The following is a 25,218-nucleotide window of genomic DNA, read 5'->3' on the forward strand; positions in this document are numbered from 1 at the left end:
AGAAAGTTTATTAAAAACAAACAAATAAACCAACCAAAACCAGAATGAATTCCTTAACTCAGGAACTTTTTAAGGTGCTAAAAAATTTGATAGAAGCAGAGCATTCTCTACAATGAGAACTGCACAATATTCTCTAGCTAGTTATACTCAAATGGTTAGAGGATTTTATTTTGATATCAGTTTTAGAATTGATGAGCTCCCTTCATCAATAGCATGGTCTTTATTATGGTTTCATCTGGCTTTTCTTCCATTATCTTCTGAAGTGGGCTAACTACTTCTTGGTTATTATTACATTCTATACTGTATTCACATAAAAATTTCCAAGTGCACCAACAGTTAATTTCTACTAAAGATATTGTTTTCTTCAAATCTGGCTACCTGATTTGTAGGAATTTATAAAATTTATAAAATCTGGCTACCTGATTTATAGGAATCATAGAATTACTATACAAATCTTCCATTCTCTGTCTTTCACAATTTAACTTGAAGACTCTCACTTTGCTAGCTGTGTTATCTCTGTTGAATTAGCATTTTTTTATTTCTTTGATAATGGGAGGGACATTTTAAGTCTTGTTTTGGACACAAATGTTTAATAGGTAAAAAATGGATGCTGTATCAGTTGACTGTTGCTGTGTAACAAACTACCCTCAAATGTAGTGGCTTAAAATAAGAATCATTCCATTGAATTCTTGAGTATACTTAGGGCTGGACTTATCTGGGTGGTTCTTTTGCTGGTCTCAGTTGAGCTCACTCATGTATTCATGGTCAGCTGGTAGTTGATGGCGACATGTGCCACGCATAAGTCTGGCAATTTGGGGATATTAGTTGAAACAAGGTAGGTGACAGGGTCACTTGCCTGTCATTATTCAGCAGGCTAGCATAGTTCATGTAGTGGTAGACAAGTTCCAAGCATAGCACAATGCCCAAGCATGATACAATCTCTGCTTGTGTCGTGATTGCAAGTACCACATTGACCAAAGCACATCACTTGACCAATCCACATTCAATGAGTGGAGAAATAGACTACAGCTCTTGATTGAAGAATCTGGAATATTTCATTACAAGGGTATAGATTCTGGAAAGGATAGAATCTGTGGACATTTAGTCTCTACCAGAGATGCTGTCATTCTTATCACTAAAACGTTTCCTGTGTAATATTATTTATTATTCCTTGGCAGCCATAAGATTGTGTATTTACTGTTTCTTCAGTGTCTGCCCAATATCACATGGGTAAAAGAATCACTTAGCAATTTCTCTTAATTTCCCGTTCTGAGGAATATGAAAGCATGCATTTGGATAGGTACAAAGGAGATGTCCAGCACAAATGTTAAGCAGGTATATAAACTACACACATGCAGAGAGAGAGAGAAAGAGAGAGAGAGACTGAAACCCCTTTTTATTGAATCATTCTCAACCAGAATCAACTTTTCTCTCCTTGGGGAACATTTGGTAATGCCTGGAGACATTTTTGGTTGTCACAATGGGAAGTGAGCTCTGGCCAGAAATGTCTGTAAGCAATCATGATTTTGCAATGGGCAGGATAGCCACCCACAACAAAGAATAATCTGGGACAAAATGTCAATAGTGCTGATATTGAGAAACCCTGCTTTTCATGGGGTGCATGTAGGATAAATTTGTATAATATGAGTTGGAAAGGCACTTAGAAAATACAAACTGAAAAAGGAAAAGCAAGGGTTATTTTTCTACTCAAATTAGTGAAGAAAGGATGCATGTTTGGGTAAAGTTGGGTTAGAGATATTTCTCAAGAATAGTATTTAAGTTGTGGGAGCAAGCCAGATGCACTTGATTGTTATAATCCATTTTTATAGCTAAATCAAGTGATCTTCTCTGCCAAATTAGAATGGATGTTAGATATTTTATGGGTACTATATTTTATGGGTACCAAATTTTATAACCTATAGCTCTTAGATCAGAAAGTATTTGAGTGATTAAAAATTTTGCATATTGAGTTGGACATGTAGAAAAGGTACCTGATGATCAGATGATTCTTATAAATATGTGTAATGGTTAAGCACCCTGTTTTGACGTTGTCACTTGTTAATGTGAGATCTTGAACAAGGTACTTTACCTTTCCATAAAATGGGACTGATAATACCTACCCTGAAGTTTGTTTGGTAACGATGAAATAAAACAGGTTTTATAAAGAACTTGCCAAGCACATAGGAACCTCTAAGTAAATGATGGTGGTAACAGTAGTGTTGGTGGTAATATCTCTTCCTTCTATGTCATAGCAAATATTTCTTATTTGGATTATATTCCTTGTAGTAGGAGAGAATTTATTAAAACACGAGAGATTAGCATCATTGAGCTTTAAAAGTCCATGGATCCCACATCTTCCAATGTTTTTTCTAAAATCCAGAAATACAAATGGTTATTATGAATCCTTGAGTTCCAATTCTCTAGGCCTTGCCCATATATAGTGTGAGCCTTCACTGTGCTAAAATGAGAATAATTGATAATAGTTGAGTCATATTTACTCTTGAGAGTGATGGAAAAGAATGTAGACAAAAATAAGTGTTTATGTGTTCATACATAACATTTGTTCCTAACTTTCCAATTTGTATTTACAGACTACAAATATTTAGAGAGAAGAGGTGAGATTGTTCCTTGCCTATGTGCAATAGATTGTTCTTTCTTAGAAATCTAAACGTCATTTCTAATTTTGTTAACAAGCATTCTTGAACTCTTATATATTTCACTAAGCCACATGTCATCCTTTCAAATATTGAAAAAGAAAATATTCTCCAGTGTTTTTTTACATGGAGGACAGTTATTTTATCTACTAGTGAGATAGAAGTAGCTACCAATCTTTCTTATATCCAATAGTGTTAAACAGTAATACAATTTGACCACATTTAACATTGCTGTCTTTTGTTGATATGGAATGGAGAGGAGGAAGGGAATATTTAACAGCACTTTTTAGATATCCCCTTATATAATTGTTAGTGTGAGTCCAATAACTTATCATGTAGCAAGATGACTGATTTTTCAAATATAAAAGTAAAGCAAACAACAGAAGTTATCCACATTCATACAATGAAGCTAGAAATAGAACATGTGCTTCTTGCTTTCTTATCAACCAAAGGAGACCTGTGAATTGTGGGAAAACCACATGTGAATACTTCAAAGAAAATATGCCAAACACATTGTGTGTGTGTTTTTAAAAGATTTAGTAGCTTCTTTAAAGCTCTAAGTAAAGCTGTTAGTCTGACTAATCATGTACCCCTGAAACCAATTAAATTTTTAGACTAAAGCAATGTTCTTCAAACACTTTTGGAAAAATAAGAGTTCCTTCCTAAAGCCAACACCTTTTAATTAACAAAATACTCAGAGCAAAGCTGTAGTTTGCAATAGTATATCACACCTACTGTTATTCATGCTACCATTCCAGTGTACCAAACTCAATTAATTTCAGGTATTTTGAGCCTGATTTTCTGTCTACTTAACTCTGGAAGGAAAACCACAATGTTTGGTGGAGTCATTTTAATATTCTAATGAATGCATGAGAAAAGCATTATGCTCCAATCATCACTACATCACTAGTCAAACTGTCCAGGCATTTACTGGTACTCATTCATATTCTCTCTCTCCCTCCCTCCCTCCCCTGCCTCTCTCTCTCTCTCTCTCTCTCTCTATATATATATATATATATACACACACACATACACACACATATGATGTGTGTATCTGTCTATCTACTTATCTATATAGCTTAACTATGTACATAGTAATATAATACATGTGTTTCCGTCCTGAAGTGATTGAGCAAAAACAAAACACTAACATCTGTTGCTGGAGGGATAGTTAATAGTTTGACACCAGAAAGACTTTTCAGGCAGGACCCTAGGCAGGAAAAGATGCTTTTTCCAAAGGACTTGAGAAGAATACCCTTGGTCTCCATGATGATTAGAGAGGCTGAGATCTAAAGCAGCCAATCCCAGAGACAGCTTCTTGTGACCCTAGATAAGAGCATAAGATAAGGGGTGGATATCCAGGCAAGACGATCATTCTGTAAGGCGATTAAGTAGGATCCCCATCAGCTTAAGGGGAAGCCATTCCCCATGCTCCTTAGGGAGGAGACCTGGAGACCCATCCCAGAACATCATGTTAGAAATTCTGTGTAGTATTTTATGTATCCCAGCACTTTACCCAATCAAGTTTATGGGTTTAGACACTCTCAGCAAATCCTCTTTCAATCTTTAAAATATTAAATTAACAAAAAACTATCTAGGAATAACTATATAGCCTTTCCTGACCTTTAGAGTCAATAATCTGTTTCTCACACTGTACAAACCCACTGGAACTGCCCCCTTAAGATCTGACCAGGCCTACACTTTACCTAATGCGGTGATTTGCATGTATTTCTAGTACCATGACACAGTGGAAATGAAAAAACCTCATTTTTTAAGATAAAGGTAAAGGCATCTGAAAATGCAATGTAAGCCAATATTATATACATAATAAGATAAATATTTTCAAGACCTCAAATCTTCTCCTTTGAAATACTATGCTTAGAAATATTAAAATATATATATATACACACACACACATACACACACACATATGAATCTAGAAGCAAGTCTTTTTAGGAAAAATAAAATATTTTAAATAGTACTGTTCTGAACAGAATTGGCCCTAATAAAATGTGTAAGGTAGATGAATATTATCTTCTTTCTGCTTTATATTATAAAGTATACTCCTTGAGACCCAAAGTTTCTGACTTTAGGACCCAGCTCTCAATTCCTATTGGCTACCTTCTAGACACATACCAAAAAAAAAAAAAGTAATAATGGCACAAGATTTTGTTCTTCCTGGTGATAATTCAATTTAAGTAAGAAAACATAAAAGACTAAAAAGTGTTTAGGACCCAAAATAATGGTGTAATTCTGTTTCTCATGGAGACATTTTAGTTACACAATTATCCTGGCCCTCCAAAAAGCACAGAAATCTAGAGTTGGGATTTGAAGAGAAAATGGGATTTTTGTCTGGAGAAGGGAGGGAAAAGTTTTCAAGAAGTATAGAAAGCATATAAAAGAACACAAGAATGTGAAGTGGCCTGTGCTAACTGGAGAATGCAGACTAGAGACTGAGGTATGGGGGAACCTGGGATGAAAGGAAGGGGTTGAAGCAGGAGTGTGAAGTCTCTATCCAAGTACAGAGCCTAGGATGCCATACTAATGTAGAAAATGAGGAGCCAACAACCACTGTGTGAACAATAAAGGAAAAAGGAAAAGGAACAAAAACCCCTCTGTCTACCTACTGTCACAACAATACTAGACAGTGATTTAATATCATGTCATAAACTCCCTAGAATAATAAGATTGGAACTGTTGTCCCAGTTACACAGGTGAAGACTCTGAGGCTCAGAGATGTTCAGTTTAGCAAATGTAATAAAATCCCTTACCTCAAGTTACCAACAATCTCAGGTAGATTATTAGTCCACGGTTGTATAATATATCTAGGAAACAGTAAGTTTGACTATCTATGAAGGAAATACTATTATAATCACCATTTTACAGAGGAGTAAATGGAGATTCAGAGACATTAAGTAACCTGCCTGAGGTTACACAACAAGAAATGGCAGAGCAAGGATTCAAATTTAACAACCTGTCCCTAGAAAGTCTAACTATTTTATACTCTGCTTCCTGATTCAGGGTTCTTTCCTGCTTTTTCCCCTTTGATAGGAAAGTGTATGTGTATGTGCTTGGGAGGAAACAAAAGAATTGACTAGTTGTATTTTCTCTCTTTAATATTTGACCTTCCATCGTCTGCTCCAAGCAGTGGCTCTTCCTCCATTATTTTCTTCAGAAAATAGCTAAAATCAGCTAAATAGTAAGAGTCTATGCATATTTTGTGTTCTAACCTTCAAGAAAATATTCTTGAAGGTAGTTGTTAACTTTTAGAACTCCTTGTGAGTAGAAGACCTCTAAGTTTACTAAAAAGCCTACTGTGCATAGACTCTTTTCTTAAGTTTCATTCATTTATTCAGAAGGCCATCAATTGAGCACCTACTATATTTCAGGGCCTGTGCAAGATGCAAGGGATAGAGCAATGAGCAAGATATGATTTCCTCTCCCTTTCCCACCAGTGTAGAGATATTCTTTAGATGGTAAATGCTGGAGAAGAGGAGGCCAGAAATGAATAGCCTAATAGGTCTATAGATGAGGTCATCTGCCCATGACTGGTGCACAGGTGGCTGCATAGCTCAACCCCTCCACCCTCCTATGAATATTCTTCAGCTAATTTTTCTTTCTTCCTGTTTTATATTTGGAGATAATTCTTCCTTTTTCTGCAATAGAGAATTTTGTGATATTATCATCCCAATGTCATATTTGTACTTTTTCGTCATCTTAAACTATTCTCCATTTTTGAGTCTCAGGCCCTGTCCTTTGTTTTCAGTAGATTCCTCCCTCCCTCCCTCCCTCTAGTTCTTCCTCCCTCCCTCCCTTCCTTCCTTCCTCAAATGTGCTTTCCAGAAAACAGTGGTCTGCTTATTGAAGTCTGATAATTGTCTACATTTTCATCTTTCACTATATTGAAATTTAGGATGACATGACCATTTCTACTTCATTAAGTACTTCTTTGTTGGTCAGAAGTAAGTCTAGAGGAAAAAAATTCTGTTTCTGCTTTCATTTGAGGGTCAAATTTTTAATAAGTCAAATTTTTTAAAAAAGCAGCATCTGACACTTTTCATCCCTTGAAATTCTCCCAAACTGCTATAAATTGCCTCAGTATCCACTGTGTATCTATTTTAAGAAGAATATTTCCATATTTTCCAGTCAACCTCGTGTTCTGAAGTTAGCTCTCACAGTGTTATTTTCATTTAGCTCTTTTTTCATCCTCACCCATGTATCCTATCCGGGGATTCAGCTCCTCTACTAGCATCCATATTAAGATTTCTAGATCGTATTTGCTTCCATGCTTCCTTCTGCTGGACTGTGGATCACAAGGTGCTATCCCTGCTTTATGTTATGTTTCATTCTTTCTTGAAAGAGCCTAAGAGTAGTGAGAGCTCTCTTTTGAGGAAAAAAAAATCTTTATTTCCTCAGTATTATTATCCTTCAATCATTACTTTTTGGCATTAGTTTTTTATTCTATCTGACACCTCAAGCACTTTTTTTCTTTCTGCTTTGTTCAAGATCAGTTCCATCCATAGGAAACTCTTAGTGTCCCTGAGAAGCTTGAGAGATGAGAAACATTCCTTCATCCCACTCATTTTCTTCTCTAATGAGAAGACAACCTTAAAAGTACAAACAGTAATGGAGCCATGAAGATTAATGAATGACCACCTAAGAATGAAAATCCAAGGTGGCACATTTTTTCCATGTTTGTACAGGAATTTCCTTGTTGTCCATGCCTCCAAGGTCTCCAAGTGAGATGTCTTTTGTAGCTTTCCCTGAAACCTTTCCTTCTGAGTTACATAGTCCAATATTTCTTTGCTACCAGTCTCCTGGTTATGTTATATTCCTGAGGCCATTGTTTATAAAATTGATTCGGTATTCCTTCCCCTCACCACTCACCTCTGATAACCCAGCTGTGCGTAGGTATTTAGCATCATTTCATACCAGCAAATATGGCCATTTTCAATCAACATAGGATCACACACAGACCTTTGACTAACCTTTTTTTCCATCAAGTGTTTCTCGTTTCCAGGCCTTATCTTCAACTTGTCAGCATGTGTTCATCACTGTGTTCCTTACTAGCCAGGTGTTTATAAAAGCAGTAATACCTAACATTATTGATTACCTACTAGTGTCACGCACTGTGCTAATATTGTTGTCATAATAATGATAATGATGTTGCTTTTTCTGGCATTGTTGTATGTACACTGCTTGTATTAGTCATTGAATCCACACAACTGCCCCTATGACATTTCCACTATTATTATTACTCTTGCTGAGAAGAAAAACTGAAACTTAGAGAGGTTAAGTAATTTAACCGAGGTGTCAGAGTTCCTAAGGCAGAGAGCAGGATTCTCTTCCAGGCATTTTTATCCTAGAACTTTGGATCTTAACTATTACCATGTGCTATCTTATACTGTGGTGTTCAACAATATTAACATTAAGATTTATTTAAAAACTTGAAACAGTGTTACATGTCAAAATAGGAAAACATTATTAGCTCTCATTTATCAAAAATATTGTACTTTTTCTTTCACTGCTAGCCACTTTATTATCAGTCTGAAAGAAAAGGAAAAAAACATAATAAACTACTCCCAGTACAAAATACAGAGCTAAGACAAGAACATTTCATTGACTTTGATTTCCTTAGGGTCTACCTCCAAAGTAATTTACTTCCTATTCAAGGAAATTGTAAGGTAGAAATAAGATCATATCAAATCTTTAGTTTTGCCTCTTTTATCTTTGAATGAAAAAAAAAAAACAATTATATTCACCTGGAAAATTCTGAATACTTTTGTTTTCTTTAGCAATTCCACAATTTATATAATTGTTATTGAGAAGGATTTTTTAAATTAAATTATTTGTCCAGGCATGAGAACAAGTAAAATCGTTTTGAAAGATTGTTAAATGTGTATGAATGAAAAGTTTTAGTTTTATATTACTAAATGAAGTATCCATATTGTTAGAAAAAGACATATGTCATAAGTAAGAATTTGGCTCAAATTGTTACCCTTCAATTATAGTTGATTTATTGGTATTGTAAGTGGCTATTTAATTTGTGTTTCTAACTTTTCTCTTTTTTCTTTTTTCCTCTTGTAAAAAAATATCAAAATATTTTAGCTCCTAGTCAGACTGTTACTCTGGTGACACAACCTGTGGTTACCAAGGAAACTGCCATCTCCAAACTAGAAATGCCATCTTCCTTGCTGTTGGAGGTACCGGCTCTGGCAGATTTCAACCGGGCTTGGATAGACCTTACCGACTGGCTTTCTCTGCTTGATCAAGTCATAAAATCACAGAGGGTGATAGTGGGTGACCTTGAAGATATCAACGAGATGATCATCAAGCAGAAGGTATGGGGGGGAAAAGAGATAAAAGCTGGTAGAAGCTTTTCTTTAAAGTGAAGATTTTCCACAAGTCACTTTACTGTCTTAGACCATTTTCCACCAGCTTTTCTCTGTCAGCAAACACACTACTACTCTCTCTACTCTATTCAGCCGAAGTACGATCAAGGATATGAATTAATGCAATTACCTAAAGTAGTCATAAATTTAAAAGGAAAAATAAAAAGAAAACAAACACAAACCTTACAAGTATAGTTGGCTTAGTTAAATTCACTAAACAACTGGTATTTAAAAAATCTATTTTATACCAAACAAGTAGCTCAATTGAGCTATTTACATTTAAACTGTTTGTTTTGGCACTATGCAGCCATAACACATTGCAGAATCAAATATAATCTGCGAATTGGTGATTATCTACTCTTCTGAGTTGTCTGTGCCAATTTTCCTCCTCCAATGACAAGGATAATTGAAAGTTAGCTATAAATAAAAAAGAGAAAAATAACAAACATATTCAAAATATCCTAGATCTTAATATTGGCATTCATGCAATGCCATATTCAAATAAACATGTTTTTTTAATACAAATATTGCATTTCTCAACCTCATTGGAATTCATTTGCTAAAAGTATGACATCAACTAGAAATAAGAGTACATTGATATAAATGTGGTTTATCTAGCTAGAACAAATATACTATGTATCTTTTATACTTCTGAATGGATAAGAAAAATAATTTTGAAAATTTTACACAGTATAGTTGTTTCACTTTCAAGCTATTCTGAAAGAGTTAGAAAATTGTGCTGAAGGTATTGAGGTGTTACAGAACTACCTTTTGAAAAAGCAAGAGAGGCGGACAGATTAAGTGAAATTTCTTTTTAAAATGAAATTCAGCAATTCAATAGGAATAAATATAATTTGATAGTAAATAACCTGCATTAATGTACTTTGAGCTTGAACTCAGAAGATCTGATTTCAGTGGCTTTTCTTTGTCATTTGCAAATGGCACAATCATGGTCAAGTCGTTCTCTGGATCTTGGTTTCTTATTTTGGATACAGAGCATACAGAATACACATTCACATTTACCATATAGTGATGGATATGTGTGTACATAAAGACATGTAAAAAAAATATATATAATATGTTTAAGTACTGCTTTATAACAAGTATTTGTAGCCAAAAGCAACTGAGGCTTATAGATGTCACACTCCCAGTAAGTAACAGAACAAGGATTCAAATCCAAGTCTGTTTGATTCTTAAGCCTATGTTCTTTCTTACTACATGTACTACTGCCTGCAAGGAATAACTGTAACTGTAGTTACCATTTAGTGATGTATATGTATTTGTATGTAAAGTCTATGTCAGACACTATGCTGAGCATTTTACAATTGCGGTGTACTGATACATACAGAAACAAGGGTAAATTTCTTCATGATATCATATTGAGTTATACCAATACTTCCAGGATAATTATTTACCAAAGGAAGCAATATGTTATGATGTCAAAAGCATGGGCTTTGGAGTTAGATTTTCTGGGTTCAAAGCTTGGCTCAACTACCACAACTGTGTGACCTTGGGTAAGTTATTCAACCTACCTGAGCCTATCTATAAAATGTGGATAGTTATACTATCTGCCTTGCAGGATGTTATGAGGATTAAATTGAGTAGTACATGAAAAATGCTTCCCGCCTTGCCATGCTTGGTGTGAGCATTGAAAAAAATGTTAGTAATTAATACTATGTTCCCCAGTAAATTATGGAAATCTACCCACTAATGGCTTTTGTATCATGTCAACTGTATATCGCATAATAATAATGTATGAAAATGAGAGCTTGTTTCCATATCTGTACCCTATTCTGCCATTGACATTATAGCCGCCTGCCAAAGTCACTTGATATTAGAGTGAAAGGGAAAGTCCACACTTCCTTGTGATGAAACCTATTTAGGGAAGCAACTGATGTGCTCAGTAGTCTTCAGAGTTCTCCAAATAAATTTGTTCTTTTCAGAAAGGACTACTAATTTGATGCCCCTTCACAGAGATAGTCTTTAAATATAAGTCTATAATTAATTTAGAGGAAAAATTGAAGAGCCATTTCTGGGGTAACAGAGTCAGGACTTAGAAATTATGTATATATATAAAATATGTTAATATAAAAATATAATTTAATATATAAAAATACATGTATATATATTCTATATATGTATAAAATCCAGCCTGCTTTCTCTTGCTAAATAGTGGGGATATTTTTCCTGCTTCTTCCCCTAATATTAAAAAATGATTTATAAAGACATTGTCAGTTCTTATCTTTCATAGCTTCAATCACCCAATAGTCAGTAAAATGGTCCCCAATAATATTTAAACAAGTGTGTGTGTGTAGGGTGACAAGAAGGACAGATAAGTTTGAAGAGGATTTTACTATAATTTCAGGAAATAAATATTTATTTTATGTAAAGTTTTAAATAAAACAATCACAACTTTAATGTTTGATGTGTGAGAAATTAGGTAAAATTTCAAAAGAACTTTATCAACTAAAACCTCTACTACCATCTATGTATTCATTTATTATTTTAAGAAACATTTATTGATCTACTACTGAATGCCTGGGAAATATAGAGTTGGAGAAAACAAGAATGCACAGGTGAAAGAGGTTGAAGAATAATAAAAGCAATAATTACACTATGATAGACATAAATTTTTAGGATGATAGCTAACACATATTTAGCACTAATGATATGCCAGTCATTGATCTAAGAATTTTGTGTGTATTATTTAAAACTCACAACACTGTGATAGATCCTGAGGCACAATGAGTTTAAATAACTTTCCCAAGGTCAAAGAGGAAGGATAATGATAGGATTTGAACCCAAGCATTCTGGTTCTACAGTCCCCACCCTTAAACTTCATGGTTTTCCACTTTCCTGAGCATGTTTGGGTGATGCTGTAGGGACTTACTTCAAGGAAAACTAAGCCAGGAAAGAGAATGGTTGCTAGAAACAGCTTCCTAAAGAAGATAAAACTTAAGCCAAGCTTTAAAGAATGAGTTAGAATTAACCAGCCAGATAAAATGAGATGGGCAATCCAGGCCGAGGGATTCCCACTGAGGTGGGAAACAACGGGGTATGTTATGGGAATTGTGATTCCACATGGATGAAGTTAAGAGTATGTGATGAGGAAGAAATTGATGAGAATGAAAAGAGAGGAGTAGGGCTAAATAATAGGAATCCCTCCTTGCCAGACTGAGGAGTTTTGATGATGGCCTGCAGGCAGTGACAACCCTTTAAACAGGAAAGTAAAATTATCAAATGTAGTTTAGTTGCCTGTCGATTAGGGTTCTCTGGATGCAATCAACAGAAATCATTCTCTGATTAAATCAAGCATAAAGTAAATTTACTGGAATCAGCATGAAAGCAATGCAACAAAGCTTAGAAAAAGAAAGGGGATCTGAGCATGCCTGGGCATGGTTAGCAGGAATTATTCAAGCCTATTTGTGATATTCTCTTTTCCTCATCCTGTGTAATTCTGTTCAAAATTTAAAGTCCTTAAAGTGAGTCCAGTTGACATTGCCTGGGGCACACACTAACCTTTTAGCTACAAAAGAGCACAGGATTTTGACTTAAAGCTCTCTCCTCCCAAAGTCTCTCACAGTTAGGGAGAGGTAACTCCTCCCAAAGAAATTGGGTCTGTTGACAACAGAAGATGGAAATGATTCTGAGTGATAAACAGTAAATATCCCCTGAATTCGGGCAAGAACATATAGAATAGGACAGAGGACAGAGCAAATAAAGGGGACATTTGAAAAAGGTGATTATCATGATCTAAGCAGCAGGTTCATCTACCTCAACTTTACACCATGGAGAGCTGAAATAATGACCATTTATACAACAATATCCCAAATATTTTTGTTTGACCTTTATACATTCAATAATTTGTTCTCAATAAATGTAGATTGCTTGATGGATAATGTGAATGAAATGTGATAAGGAAGCTCCATATTTAACAGGGATTGGAATTTGGGGATTATAATTGTAAATGCAAAGCATCAGAAGTTAAGTAAGATGATGCAACAAAACATTTTATGACTCAAAGCAAAATTAATTTTAAATTTATAAGTTTCAGATCAAACTTTAGACATGGAATAATTGAAATATTGGCCCGAGAAAAGGTATAAGGACATGATACTTGAATAAGCTAGCCTTTTAATAGCTCAAGATTTTGAATTCAAAAATCACATATTTGGTAAAAAAAAAAAAAAACTTCTGTTCTCCTTTAGCATAAGTTGTTTAATTAAATTCTTATTTTAGAAAATGGGGACTGCTACCATTTTGAAATAGAAGTAATTTTTACTAAACAAATTATGTTAAGCAAAAAAAGTGGAAGTTAAGATTACAACTTTAACTTTTAAAAAAATTTTTAAATGTAGCCATTTTAAAAATTGAACAACTCTACTGCTTAATTTTAGAGAGTTCAAAATATGCCATTATCTTTTAAGGGAATAGAGATGTGAAATATGCAAATTAATCCTTTAAAAGTAAAACATACATGAAGTTCAAAGCTTATTTTATAGAATTGTGAATCAATAACAGTGGATGATTTGGAATTTATGCCGAAGTGTCAAAGAAATCTGATTAAGAAATGCTTTTTCTATCTCATCATGTTTACATAAAATTGCTCTGAAACAAAATTGTTTTGACAAGGATTAGCAGGGGTTTTTTTGACATAATCTATGAAGTTAACAGAAAAATATAACCAGAGTTTTTCTCTGAGAGTGATTATTAAATTTGACCCTTAGGGAATGGAAGGAGGGAGTAGAGAAAGAGAAAAGAGGGGAAGAAGGACGGAAAAAAGGAAGGAAAGAAAGAAGGAAGGAAAAAGGAAAATTAAAGTGGATAAAAGGAGGAAAGAAAGGAGAAAAGGAAGGAAGGAGGAATGAAGGGTGAGATACAGGGCAAAGAGAGAGGGGGGTGGGAAATTTGGAGAGAGGTTTGTGGCAGTGGAGATTAGTGTTGCTATCAACAAATAGGATTTAGGTGGCCTTATGATATTGTTATTTTTCATACTACTGGTGTCTGATTGCCTGTGCTAAGTTAATTATAGTGTTTTTTTCCCCAGTCGTTTTGGCCAGGTGTTCAGGGTAATTCACCACTTAATCTGAAGCACCGCACTTCTATTGAATAAAGAATTGAATTGGCAAAGGCATTTTAGCCTCTAATAAGACCTCTTCAGATTGGGATTGAGACAAATTGGCCAATCTGGAAAAGATGATAATAGCATTGTTCAAGACTGATTTTTAACTACACATTACCTGGGAAATTTCATTATCCAAAGAGTGAATGAGCAGTTTTAGTGGGCACAGTGTATGTTTAAATGGGAAATAATTACTTGGATGTGTTTAATTTTTGTTGTTGCTAAGGTCAAAGTCCTTAATAAAATTATATATATTTTTAACTCTGGATATATCTGCACAAAGAGCATTTGAATGGCTCCAGGATCATTCTGATTATGACTTTTGTTGAATAAATTCAGCCACAGCCCAATGACAAAGGAACTTGTCTAGCATGGCCCTAAAAGAATTGATGGAACAATGTGTGGGGAAAAATGGCATTGGTTGTTTAAACTAAAAATGGAACAAAGCAGAATCGTTCTTGCTTTTATTCTATTGTCATGAACCTAGCAGAAAATGGATATTACAAATAGTTTCCCCTATTCAATAAATGAGAAAAGTTACAGACAGTTAATTGGTCTAAAGTCATTTAATAAATGTAATTGTCCTAACATAAATCCACACTTCTTGGGAATAGATAATGTTTCTTATTTCTTTTCTATTTTATCTGAAATCCCACTTCTTACACATCTCCTCATTTCTACACAAAAATTATAACAAAGCAAACACTGTTTATTTCTGTGGGCATCCAATGGATTTCACAACTTGGGTGACAGTCATCTTAGAATGAGGAGATTGATTATTCTATTTTCTCTTTTATCAAACAATTATCTAGCCCCTCTCATCTCATGAGCTTATTTCCGCACAACCTTATTTAAGAAACATCATATCAAAATGTTCTGTCTTTCCATATATAGAAGCTATGTATTGTATTCTATAAAAAATAATGTTGTAATCTGTTTGGCTGAATATATTTGCAAATTTTGTACTTTAATTATCTTCCAACAAATGAACATGTCTCCAGTAGGCAGTTCATGACCCTCTAGATCAGTGCTCCACATTTCATACAATTTTCTTTCTTTACCTAATGGGAGGGAGTGAAATTCACTATTATCTTCACTGAAGGATGTAAAGGTGTCTTAATGTCAGTAATATGACTTATTTTATGTTCTCTAGTCATGACAAAAATAATTCCCCCTTAAATAAAAAAGTCATAGAGTTGCAAACACACACAGACAAAAATCCCGTTTTCTAAGTCTCATAATAAACTTTTTAAGGAAAATGATACCATATACATTTTTGCTTTATGATAAACATAAGCTATACTAAACTATATATTTCAAAGTCTATGAATGGAAATGAATATCTTATTACATTTCAATTCAAATTTCAAATTTCCTTGCTTGAGTCTAGTTAGGTTCCTTTTTATGAAATGATATTTTTTATTTTCATAGAAATACCTAAAATCTGGGTTCTTGTCTCTTTTATAAGAAAACAATATAAGTAATTAAATTTTTTAAAAAAATTTACAAGTTGTATAATGTTAATTACACCCTCAATTTTAGTACCTGCCTTATGAGCTTTATGTTTTATCATAATTTTTGGTCCTTAAAAATTATAATTGAAGTTACATTGTGTTATAATGTATGTTCTTATTATTACCATTAATGTTAGGATAATGTTAGCTAATGTTAATGTTAGGTATATGGTTATTTTTTCTTTCATTCCTTCCTTCAACAAATTGTCTTTGAAAACCCATGTTACAAAGCACTCTAGAGGTAGGTAGGGGACTATTAAGAATAGAGGTTGAAAAGAGACAGTGCAGTAAGAGTTTAGATTTAAATTTGATTTTATTGTGTATGGTGGTGAATAATTACAAATAAGATAAGGCAGTGATCACACATCACTATTAGCACAAGTGTTTTTGCTCATTTATCCACACTTTTCTGTATATGATTACTTATGTTAAAGATATATAATTAACATACACATGCCATATATTTTTATAGTCTGTAATTAAAATAAATGCTACCAATATTTTCTTTTTGCCTTCAAATGCCTACTTTGAAGACTTCTGAGTTACAGTGTCATACAGATTATTTAGAAATATATTGACTGCCTTTTAAGGGCCTTTTTTATAAGACTTAGTTTTCATTCAACTGTTATTTATTGAACATTTGCTGGTGAAAGACATCAGTGTTTTCTGTTCTTGGGGAACAAAAATAAGAAGGGGATAGGCTCCAACTTTAGAGTATATCCTCTACAAGGAAAACATAAAAGGCATAGAGTAGTCATATCCACAAAAGAAAAAGTGCTGTGGTGGTTTCAAACGTATACATATTTGAATGAATGAATGAGTCAATCAATCATGATTATTTTCTTCCTCTAAATATGTACCTGCCTTTCTTACATAGAAGAAAATTAAGCTATGTTTTTCTTTCTGGGTGTCTTATTGACTTTATTCAATAACTTGAGAGTGAAAATTGATTTTTTCATATGATTTAATGTTTTTAAATGTCTTAAACTAAGCCAATTGATCAGTAATTTCCAAGGTGAGTCATTGCTGCATTGTTTTTGAAAGAGAAGCAGTAGGACTTGACTGTGTTCTCATGATTCTTTTTGAATTCACTAAAAATAATACCAGAGTTTCTTGAATTATTTGAGTCAATTTCTTATTAGATTTATAAAAGTAACTTTGAATACAATTTTAATAATTCATAAATACTTTCAGATTCCCTTATATTTATATTTTATGTTCTGTATAAACCAGTAGCATCATATTCAAGAATTATATATCTTCTATGATTCATTCAAAGAAAGAATATATACAGAATTATGATATTTATCTCAAGAGTAGAAATGCTTTGATTTACCTGACATATTCTCCCTCCAATCATGGAAGCAAAATAAACTTTATAATGACAGATGTAACCCCTCCCCCATACCAATTTAATCTATGTTCAACTTTAGGATTATTTTTAAACCCTTGAGATAGAAACAAGAAAAACAAAATCCATGAAAAAGGTTTGTAGCAAAAGCATATAGATAAATTGAGTTGATTCTATACTTAAGAAAGTGGAGAGAAAAGAATCATTTACACTTAACTCCTTCATGCTTTTTTCCCCCGAAATCTAAAAGAACTAGACTGAGGTAAGGGGAAAATAATCTGTAGCAACTTCATTGAAGCTAAGCTTTTCTGTCATGTCATATTGTATGAAAATCATAAAAAGCTTCCACAGATAAAATAAAAGTGCCCTTTGAGAAATTTTGCATAAAAATCAGCCTGCCACTTTATCACACTTACTCAAGTTCAATTTTATTTTTTTAAGTTATATAATAGGTGTTAGGCACTAGAAGAGGACAGTTATTGGGGGCAGATAACAGTAATTGGAAAGAATGCAAGCAGGCAAGAAGTTATATATAATGAGATTTTACAGTAAAATTGTTCTCTAAATCAAAACGGGATATATTTTATTTTTAGCATTAGGAAACTTTTTAGATGAGAACTATGCAACCATTTCAAGGTGTGAGTTCCAATCAAATCCAATTATGAAGTAACCACACCAATGACTTAGAGTTCCTTCCTACTCCTTAAAGTTTATTAATAATGATTAGAAATATAGAGTTGACTGGTTTGTCAGAACATTGAAACCTTTGAGATCTATCTCTACCTTCTCTGTGAAGTTCGTTTTAACTGCAATGTGTATTGGTGTTTTAATCTATGATTCACTGCAAAATTATTTTGTCCTTTATATATTTGCTTATAAAGCTGCTTCTGTTGTCTTTCAACTTTTGAAATGTTTGTTGTCATTTAAATTTCTACATTTTTATGTTTTAGTTCCTGAAATGAATTTAAATTTCCTCAAAGGCAGGCATAATATTCTATTTGCCATAGCAGCAAAGGACATACGTGGTGTTTTATAAATATTGTTGATTTACTTTATCTTCATGGATGACTAGTTTTACTTGACATTTGAAAGTTAACAATCTGTTCTAGAGCTGTATTCATATTTATGTTTATTTTAACTGTTAAATGCAGTATGATTTATGTGTGGGTTTGGTCAGTGATGAATGAAAGGCTCCTGAGAATTAAATTTACCACATCAAGTAAAAACAATTACAATTTTAAACACTAAGAATTTTAGAAATTAAAGGATGTTTTCCAATTAATACTGTTAAGACTATGTTTGGTTGCATGTGGCAAAATCTTCACTGTAGTCACTTATCCAGACAGGAGTCTGTTTTCCTCATAGAGGAAGACCTCCAGAATTATGTGCCTAAGGGTTGGTGCAGTAGCCACAAAACCGTATGTCCCAACTCCTTTCTCTATCTCCAGTAGTTCTCAGCATGTGGCTTTCTTTCCTGTGATCTCAAGGTAGCTACTCTGCCTTCACACACTGTGTCTGTGGGTTTTATTTATTTCAAAATATTAAGAGGGTACAAATGTTTTTGTTACATGAAAACCTTTTATAATGCTTAAGTCGGGGCTTTTTGTATGCCTGTCACCCAAATGGTGTTCATTGTACCTGATAGGTAAGTTTTTACCCCTCCTCCTGCCCCTCCCTCTTCTTCATTTCCAATGTCCATTACAACTCTTTGTGCCCATGTGTGCACATTGATTAGCTACCAATTATTAGAGAGTATATGTAGTGTTTGTTCATTCCTGAGATACTTCACTTAGGATAATAGTCTCCAGTTTCATCTGCATTGCTGCAAAAGACATTATTTCATTCTTTTTTTATGTCTGAGTAGTACTCCATGGTATATACATACCACATTTTCTTAATCCACTCATGAATTGATGGGCAATTAGGTTAATTCCACATCTTTGTGATTGTGAATTGTGCTGCAATAAACATTTGAGTGCAGGTGTCTTTTTGATAAAATGATTTCTTTTCCTTTGGGTAGATACCCAGCAGTGGGATTGGTGGGTCGAATGGTTGGTCTACATTTATTTCTTTGAGGAAACTCCACACTGTTTTGCATAGAGGCTGTACTAATTTGCAGTCCACCAACAGCATATAAGCATTCCTTTCTCTCTGCATCCATGCCAGCATCTATTGTTTTTTGACTTTTTATTAATAGACATTCTGACAAGGGTAAGGTGGTATATCAGTGTGGTTTTAATTTGCATTTCCCTGATGATTAGTGATGTTGAAGATTTTTCATATGTTTGTTCATTTGTCTATCTTCTTTTGAAAAAGTTCTGTTCATGTCTTTTGCCCAGTTTTTAATGGAGTTGTTTTTTTTTCTTGCTAATATGTTTGAGTTCTTTGTAGATTCTGAATATTAGCCCTTTATTGGATATATAGTGTTGAGAATATTTTCTCCCACTATATAGGTTGCCTATTTACCCTGTTGATTATTTCCTTTGCTGTGCAGAAGCTTTTTAATTTAATTAAGTTCCACGTATTTATTTTTGTTGTTGCTGTATTTGCCTTTGGGATCTCAGTCATAAATTCTTTGCCTAACCTGATGTCTAGAAGAGTTTTTCCTATGTTTTCTGCTACAATTTTTATGGTTTCATGTTTTTTATCCACCTTGAATTTTTGTGTATGGTGAGAGATAGGGATCCTGTTTCATTCTTCTGCATGTGACTATAAAATGGAAGAAGGGGAAATGGAGAAAAGTAAAAACATATTCCAGCTGTATTAGCTCCCGTTTATAAGAAAAACAAAGCTTTTCTGGCAGCCTCACACAGAAAAGGTTAACTTATACTGCAGTGACCAGAAAAGTGTCACATGACCGCTTCTAACTTTAAGAGATCCTGGGAGGATTGAGTATTTTAAATGAATAGGTGTGTTTCTTTATTCTTAATTCAGAATGTGAAAACTGGTAACCTAATCCTAAAACCTTGCTGGTCTGAGAAAAATTTGATTCTTTTAGTTAAGAAGGAAAGAATGAGTATCAGTTAAGCAGCAGGCTATGCCTGCCAAGATACTCTTAACTAATGAATATTTTCCTCCTTTGGTCTTATGTAGTTTTAACTTAGTTAAATATGATGTGATTGTTTTCCTCTCTTCTTAGTTCTCTCTTCACAGAGATGGCATGGAGGTGTGAATGTAAAAGAATAACCCTAGTATTGATGTTTAATGACAGACATTAATTATTTCAATTTATAATCATGCCATACAAAAGTCACTAAAAACAGTGTAAATTAATTAGAAAATGGAAACACTTTGTGTTTATATTTCCTCTTCTTAAGAAACAACTTCCTAATTAACTACGTGTGCCATCTATAATTCTCTGAATTTGTATTGTTCAATACAGTAGCACTAGTCATCTGTGGCTATTTAAATTGAAATAAATTAAAATTTGAAAATCAGTTCTTCACCCACACTGGACACAGTTCAAATGCTCAATAGCCACAGGTAGCTAGTGATTATTATATTAGAGACCACAGATGTAGAACATTACCATCATTGCAGAAAATGCCACAGGACAGTGTTCTTCTAAATTACTATAACACATAGCAATGTAGTTTGGTATTTCAGATACCAAAAAACTAAAATTGAAGAAACATTCTGTTATTCATTTCTATCTTTCTGCCTCTGAATATTTTTACATTGGAGAAAGAGAATGTAGTCACTTTCATAGTAGCTTAACTAGCCTGACAAATTCTGAAAAGGTCCATTAGCATCAATATACATGAAATTAGGTCATCAGTTCTCATACTCTGAAGTATTAAGACCGAAACACACCCACTGAGTTCAAGGGAAAATATAGACTAAGCAATAAAAAGATTACCAGTGCTAGCATGATAATCAAACAGGATAAGAGGTAATATGGCCCATTTAGAATAAAATGTTTTAAAGATCAAGTTCTAATTCTTTGTCTATGTTGCCCTTTTTGTAACATTTTTTAAACCCCTTGAGATTGGCTTCCCTGGCTCCCACCGCAAGCCCCAGTATTTACTTGGCCATACATGGTCTACTCATAGCAGCACTGCTCTATGGCCTAAGCTCCTAGATTTTTTTCTCCTTCTTCCCCACTACTTGTTCTAACCAGAATAATCACTCTTGCCTCTTATAATCTCAGTCATCTATTTTGTGCTGTAAAAAAATGGAAAATAATGAGTGCTAAGATTTTGACTAGGTTTCAGTTATACAAGATGAATAATTCCTACAGATCTAATGCACAATATAGGACTTATAGTTAACAATATTTTATTGTATACTTAACAATTTGCTGAAAGTGTAGATCACATGTTAATTGTTTTTATAACACACATAATATTAATAGTAAATAGGGTGGGAGAAAACTTTTGGAGGTGTTAAATAGGTTTATGGCATAGATTGTGGACATGGTTTCATGGGGGTATACAGTCATGTATTGCTTAACAACAGGGATATACTCTGAGAAATGCATTGTTAGGTGATTTCCTTGTTGTGTGAACATCTTAGAGTACACTTCCACAAACCTACATAGTATAGCCTACTATACACCCAGGCTGTATGATATAGCCTATTGCTCCTAGACTACACACCTATACAGCATGTTACTGTACTGAATATTGTAAGCAATTGTAACATGATGGAAAGTATTTGTGTATCTGTACATATCTAAACATAGAAAAAGTATAGTAAAAATACAGTATTGTAGTTTTATGGCACCACTCTTGTTGTATATGCAGTTCATTGTTGACTGAAACATGCAATGCATGACTATACTTATCTCCAAACTCACAAAATTGTGTACATTAAATATGTACAACTTTTTGTTTGTCAATCATACCTCAATAAAGTGGTTTTAAGAAAGGAGATTTTGACAAGGAAATACACTATTGTTCCTAGGTGATAGGAAATCTTAACATTTCCCAAACTGTTCTACAGAACACTAGAGTCAGCAGGTGTTCCTAGATAATCCTCATGAAAAGGTCAAATAAGCTGAGAAACCTATATGGACTTTGCCTATCCTAGCTATATCTACAGTGTACATCTCCATAGTAAGGTCACTGAAAATTCCTACAGGAATATTAGCATTGTTTAGCTCAGTATTTCTCAGTACCATGGAAACATTTTGTGTAGAACATCTTGAGGAACACAGTTGAGTGAATGTTATCTTTGTCAAATGTGCACGTCTCTGTGAGTCACTTGATTTCTCTACATATGTTTTTACCAAATTAATCTTTTAGAAATTTTTTCTCTTAGCACTATAATTTATGGAGTTGTTACCAGGAGAACATTTGTGCCTCTCACCATGATGTACCTACCAGGGACCAAGGTGCTAGGCTTTCTCTAGGTAAATATCTGAGGGGAAGAATTTAACATGGAATTCTACAAAATCATTTTTTGCTACAAAAATAGATTACTATATCATATATAGTAATTTTCGTTTAGGATAGTGATTATTAAAATCTGAATGACAGCTCAAAAGATACAATATCGGGCAGCATTTAAAAACACTGAAATACCTAGATACATTTTAGCACTTTCCTATTAATATATAAAGTCTAAAATTCAGAGATCCCTCAGCTTCTCACATTCTGCTTCAAATGGAAAGATTTGTCTCTGCCTTTCAGTGTTAAGTTACAGAGATCTTCAATGGGGATATACAAGAGGAACAATGAATTCTAGTTCTATTTATTTTTATTTTATTATTTTAAAGTTTCAATTTTGTTGTTTTCTAAATTATATAATATATTCATAAAGTAGTACATGTTAAAAAATTTGAATAAATATGAATGGCAGGCCAAAATATTTTAAATAACAGGTGTATACAGTAAGTGTTTGGATAGTACTGCTTTTCAGTGGGTCAGATGTCCCCTGGGCCTATAATTAGGTACCCCTGGTACTTCTGATTGTAGTACTAGCTGTTCTCTCAAAATAACTTATCATATTATATGAAAGGTCTTACATAGACTTAGCTGATGTGAAAGTTCTCTCATTTATTTTAACTCCTCTTTACTGAATAGCAAGCTACTTTTCCCATATAAAGCATAAAGATAGCAATCACAGATGTTCCCCCAGCCTTAGTCTCTGTAAATATTTTTTTAATAACCAGGAGACATGTTCTACCTGATTTCTCTTCTTTTTCTGACCCTTGAAGCTTAGGTTTCAAGTGAAAATCAATTCGTTTAGAATTGATTAGAAGTATTCTTTTCTCAACCAATTTCCAAATTGCATTATGTTTGCTTTTAAACATTTGTAATAAGAGAGTTGATCTTAAGTCTTCTCACCGCAAACAAAAAAAATTATAAAGATGTGAGATGATGAATATGTTAATTAACTTGAATGTGGTAATCATTTAACAATGTTTATATATATTAAAACATCAAATCACAGATCTTAAATACATATAATTTTTATTTGTTAAGTATACCTCAATTAAGCTAGGAAAAAAGTCATTTAGCAGAGAAGACTTTGTATACAATAAAATAATATATAGGGTAATTCTTAATCTAAAAAAATAAAAAAATAAACATTTATGTTAAACTTCTCCAATATTTAAGGGCATATAAACCTATTCTTATATATACACATATGTACATATTTATATCCAGATAAATTGTATCAGTTTCTTTAAAAATAAATATACAATAGTTTCCTAACATTTGGAAGATTCTTCAGATAATTTAGTGGTTATGATTTTACAAATTTTTAAAAGCCAGTGGGGAAAATATTTTGGATCATTTTGTCTTTGATCTCTGAGTACATACCTGCTTAACACAACCTTTAATTACGTGGCAACTGGATCATGGGATTTACTGGTATCTTCCAACCTCCTGTTGTTTATTGTTTTGTTTTAAGGCATAATTACAATGCTAAAACCCTGTTTTGCTTCCCCCCCCTTTTTTTTTACCTCAGTTTTATCTATGCTTTGAAATCAAGTGGTCTACAATTCCTTTGAGGAATAGAATATATAACTGATCTGTCAATTCTGTAAAGTGAAGATGTGATTTTTTTACTATTATCTGAAGCTGTGCAGATGTCAATTATAGTTTTACTATTAGAAAGCAATTCCTTGTCCTGAAATGTTATTACTCTCCAATCATGCTATCACATTCTTAAATTCTACCTCTGAGAATTAATTTATTTGGGTTTGAACATTGAATCTAATGATTCTGAATTGATATGAAAATATTTTAGAAATATTCTCTTTTATAACCTTACAGATAAAATCCAACTGAATTATTTCTTGACTCCAAAAGCATAAGAAATGTCATTTTTCTTTTTGTTTCTTTTTTTTTGTAGATAAAATAAAATTTTCCTCAGAGCCTTTCTTCCAAGTTAGTAGGGTTAGTGGGGAAACCCAATCTTGGTCATTTTTCAGGCTTCTCCATGCTCCTCAGGGTCCTTTAAGAGCCTTTGAGAAGTTTATGGGTATACAGGAAAGAAATCCCCCAGTTCATATTGCAATTTTTTCTTTTCTTCTTATCCAGGAGTCTCAATTATTCTAGATAATTGTCTAAAATCCAAGGTTTTCCAAAGCATAGAGCTCTTGACACTTTCATGGGGCAAAGAGATCCAGACTTCAGGGACACAGCCATGCCTATCATCTAAAAAAGAAAAAGGAAATATACCTATTTTTCATTTTTAAAGACAAAACACAGTTACTTTCACCATCAGGTTATCCTGCAACTCCTTCATCAATTCTTAGCAGGTTGCTTGCTACGAGATTTTGAAAGAAAACAATGAAAGGAAGCTAAGGAGTTCTAAATGGGTGGGGATGAGATCTGTAATATTAGTTCCTACTGTCTATGAGGTTGTTACAGTTAGGGGGCAGCTTAAAGGCCCTTCCCTGTCATACTGAGCTTGCAAAGAGAAAGAATAAGGCTGATTTTAAAAATTAGCTCATAGTCTATTATATAATTTATTACCTAAATCATGACACCTTTAGGAATGAAAATGGGATGACCTTATTAAGAATGCCAGAAAATAGCAGTAAACTAAGACTATCCAGGATAAACTGAATGTATTGTTACCTTATTTATAGATAAAGAGAAAAAAATAAGCAAGTTTCAGCACTTCTCAAACTGAATTATTTGGCTCATGGATTGTTTCTTGGAAAACATTATGTTAGCATTGTTTATAATCTATTTGAGAAGACAGGAAACTAAACAGGCAATTGAGA

At 33.4% G+C, this 25,218-nt stretch overlaps 1 protein-coding gene across 4 annotated transcripts in view; it reads left to right on the forward strand.

Moving 5' to 3' along the window:
* Nucleotides 1–25,218, forward strand: part of DMD (dystrophin) — a 1,602,346-nt gene that overhangs the window by 963,673 nt on the left and 613,455 nt on the right. For 2 of the 4 annotated variants that reach the window (XM_069463911.1, XM_069463913.1), the window contains exon 1: nt 8,834–8,995. In XM_069463911.1, the coding sequence (XP_069320012.1) occupies nt 8,834–8,995 (162 nt within the window). Of the gene's footprint in view, nt 1–8,762; nt 8,996–25,218 lie in introns of those variants that run through there. The other 2 variants (XM_069463910.1, XM_069463912.1) reach the window with 2 other exon arrangements.

Source organism: Eulemur rufifrons, chromosome 30, assembly GCF_041146395.1.
Source record: "Eulemur rufifrons isolate Redbay chromosome 30, OSU_ERuf_1, whole genome shotgun sequence".
NCBI classification, from domain to species: Eukaryota; Metazoa; Chordata; class Mammalia; order Primates; family Lemuridae; genus Eulemur; species Eulemur rufifrons.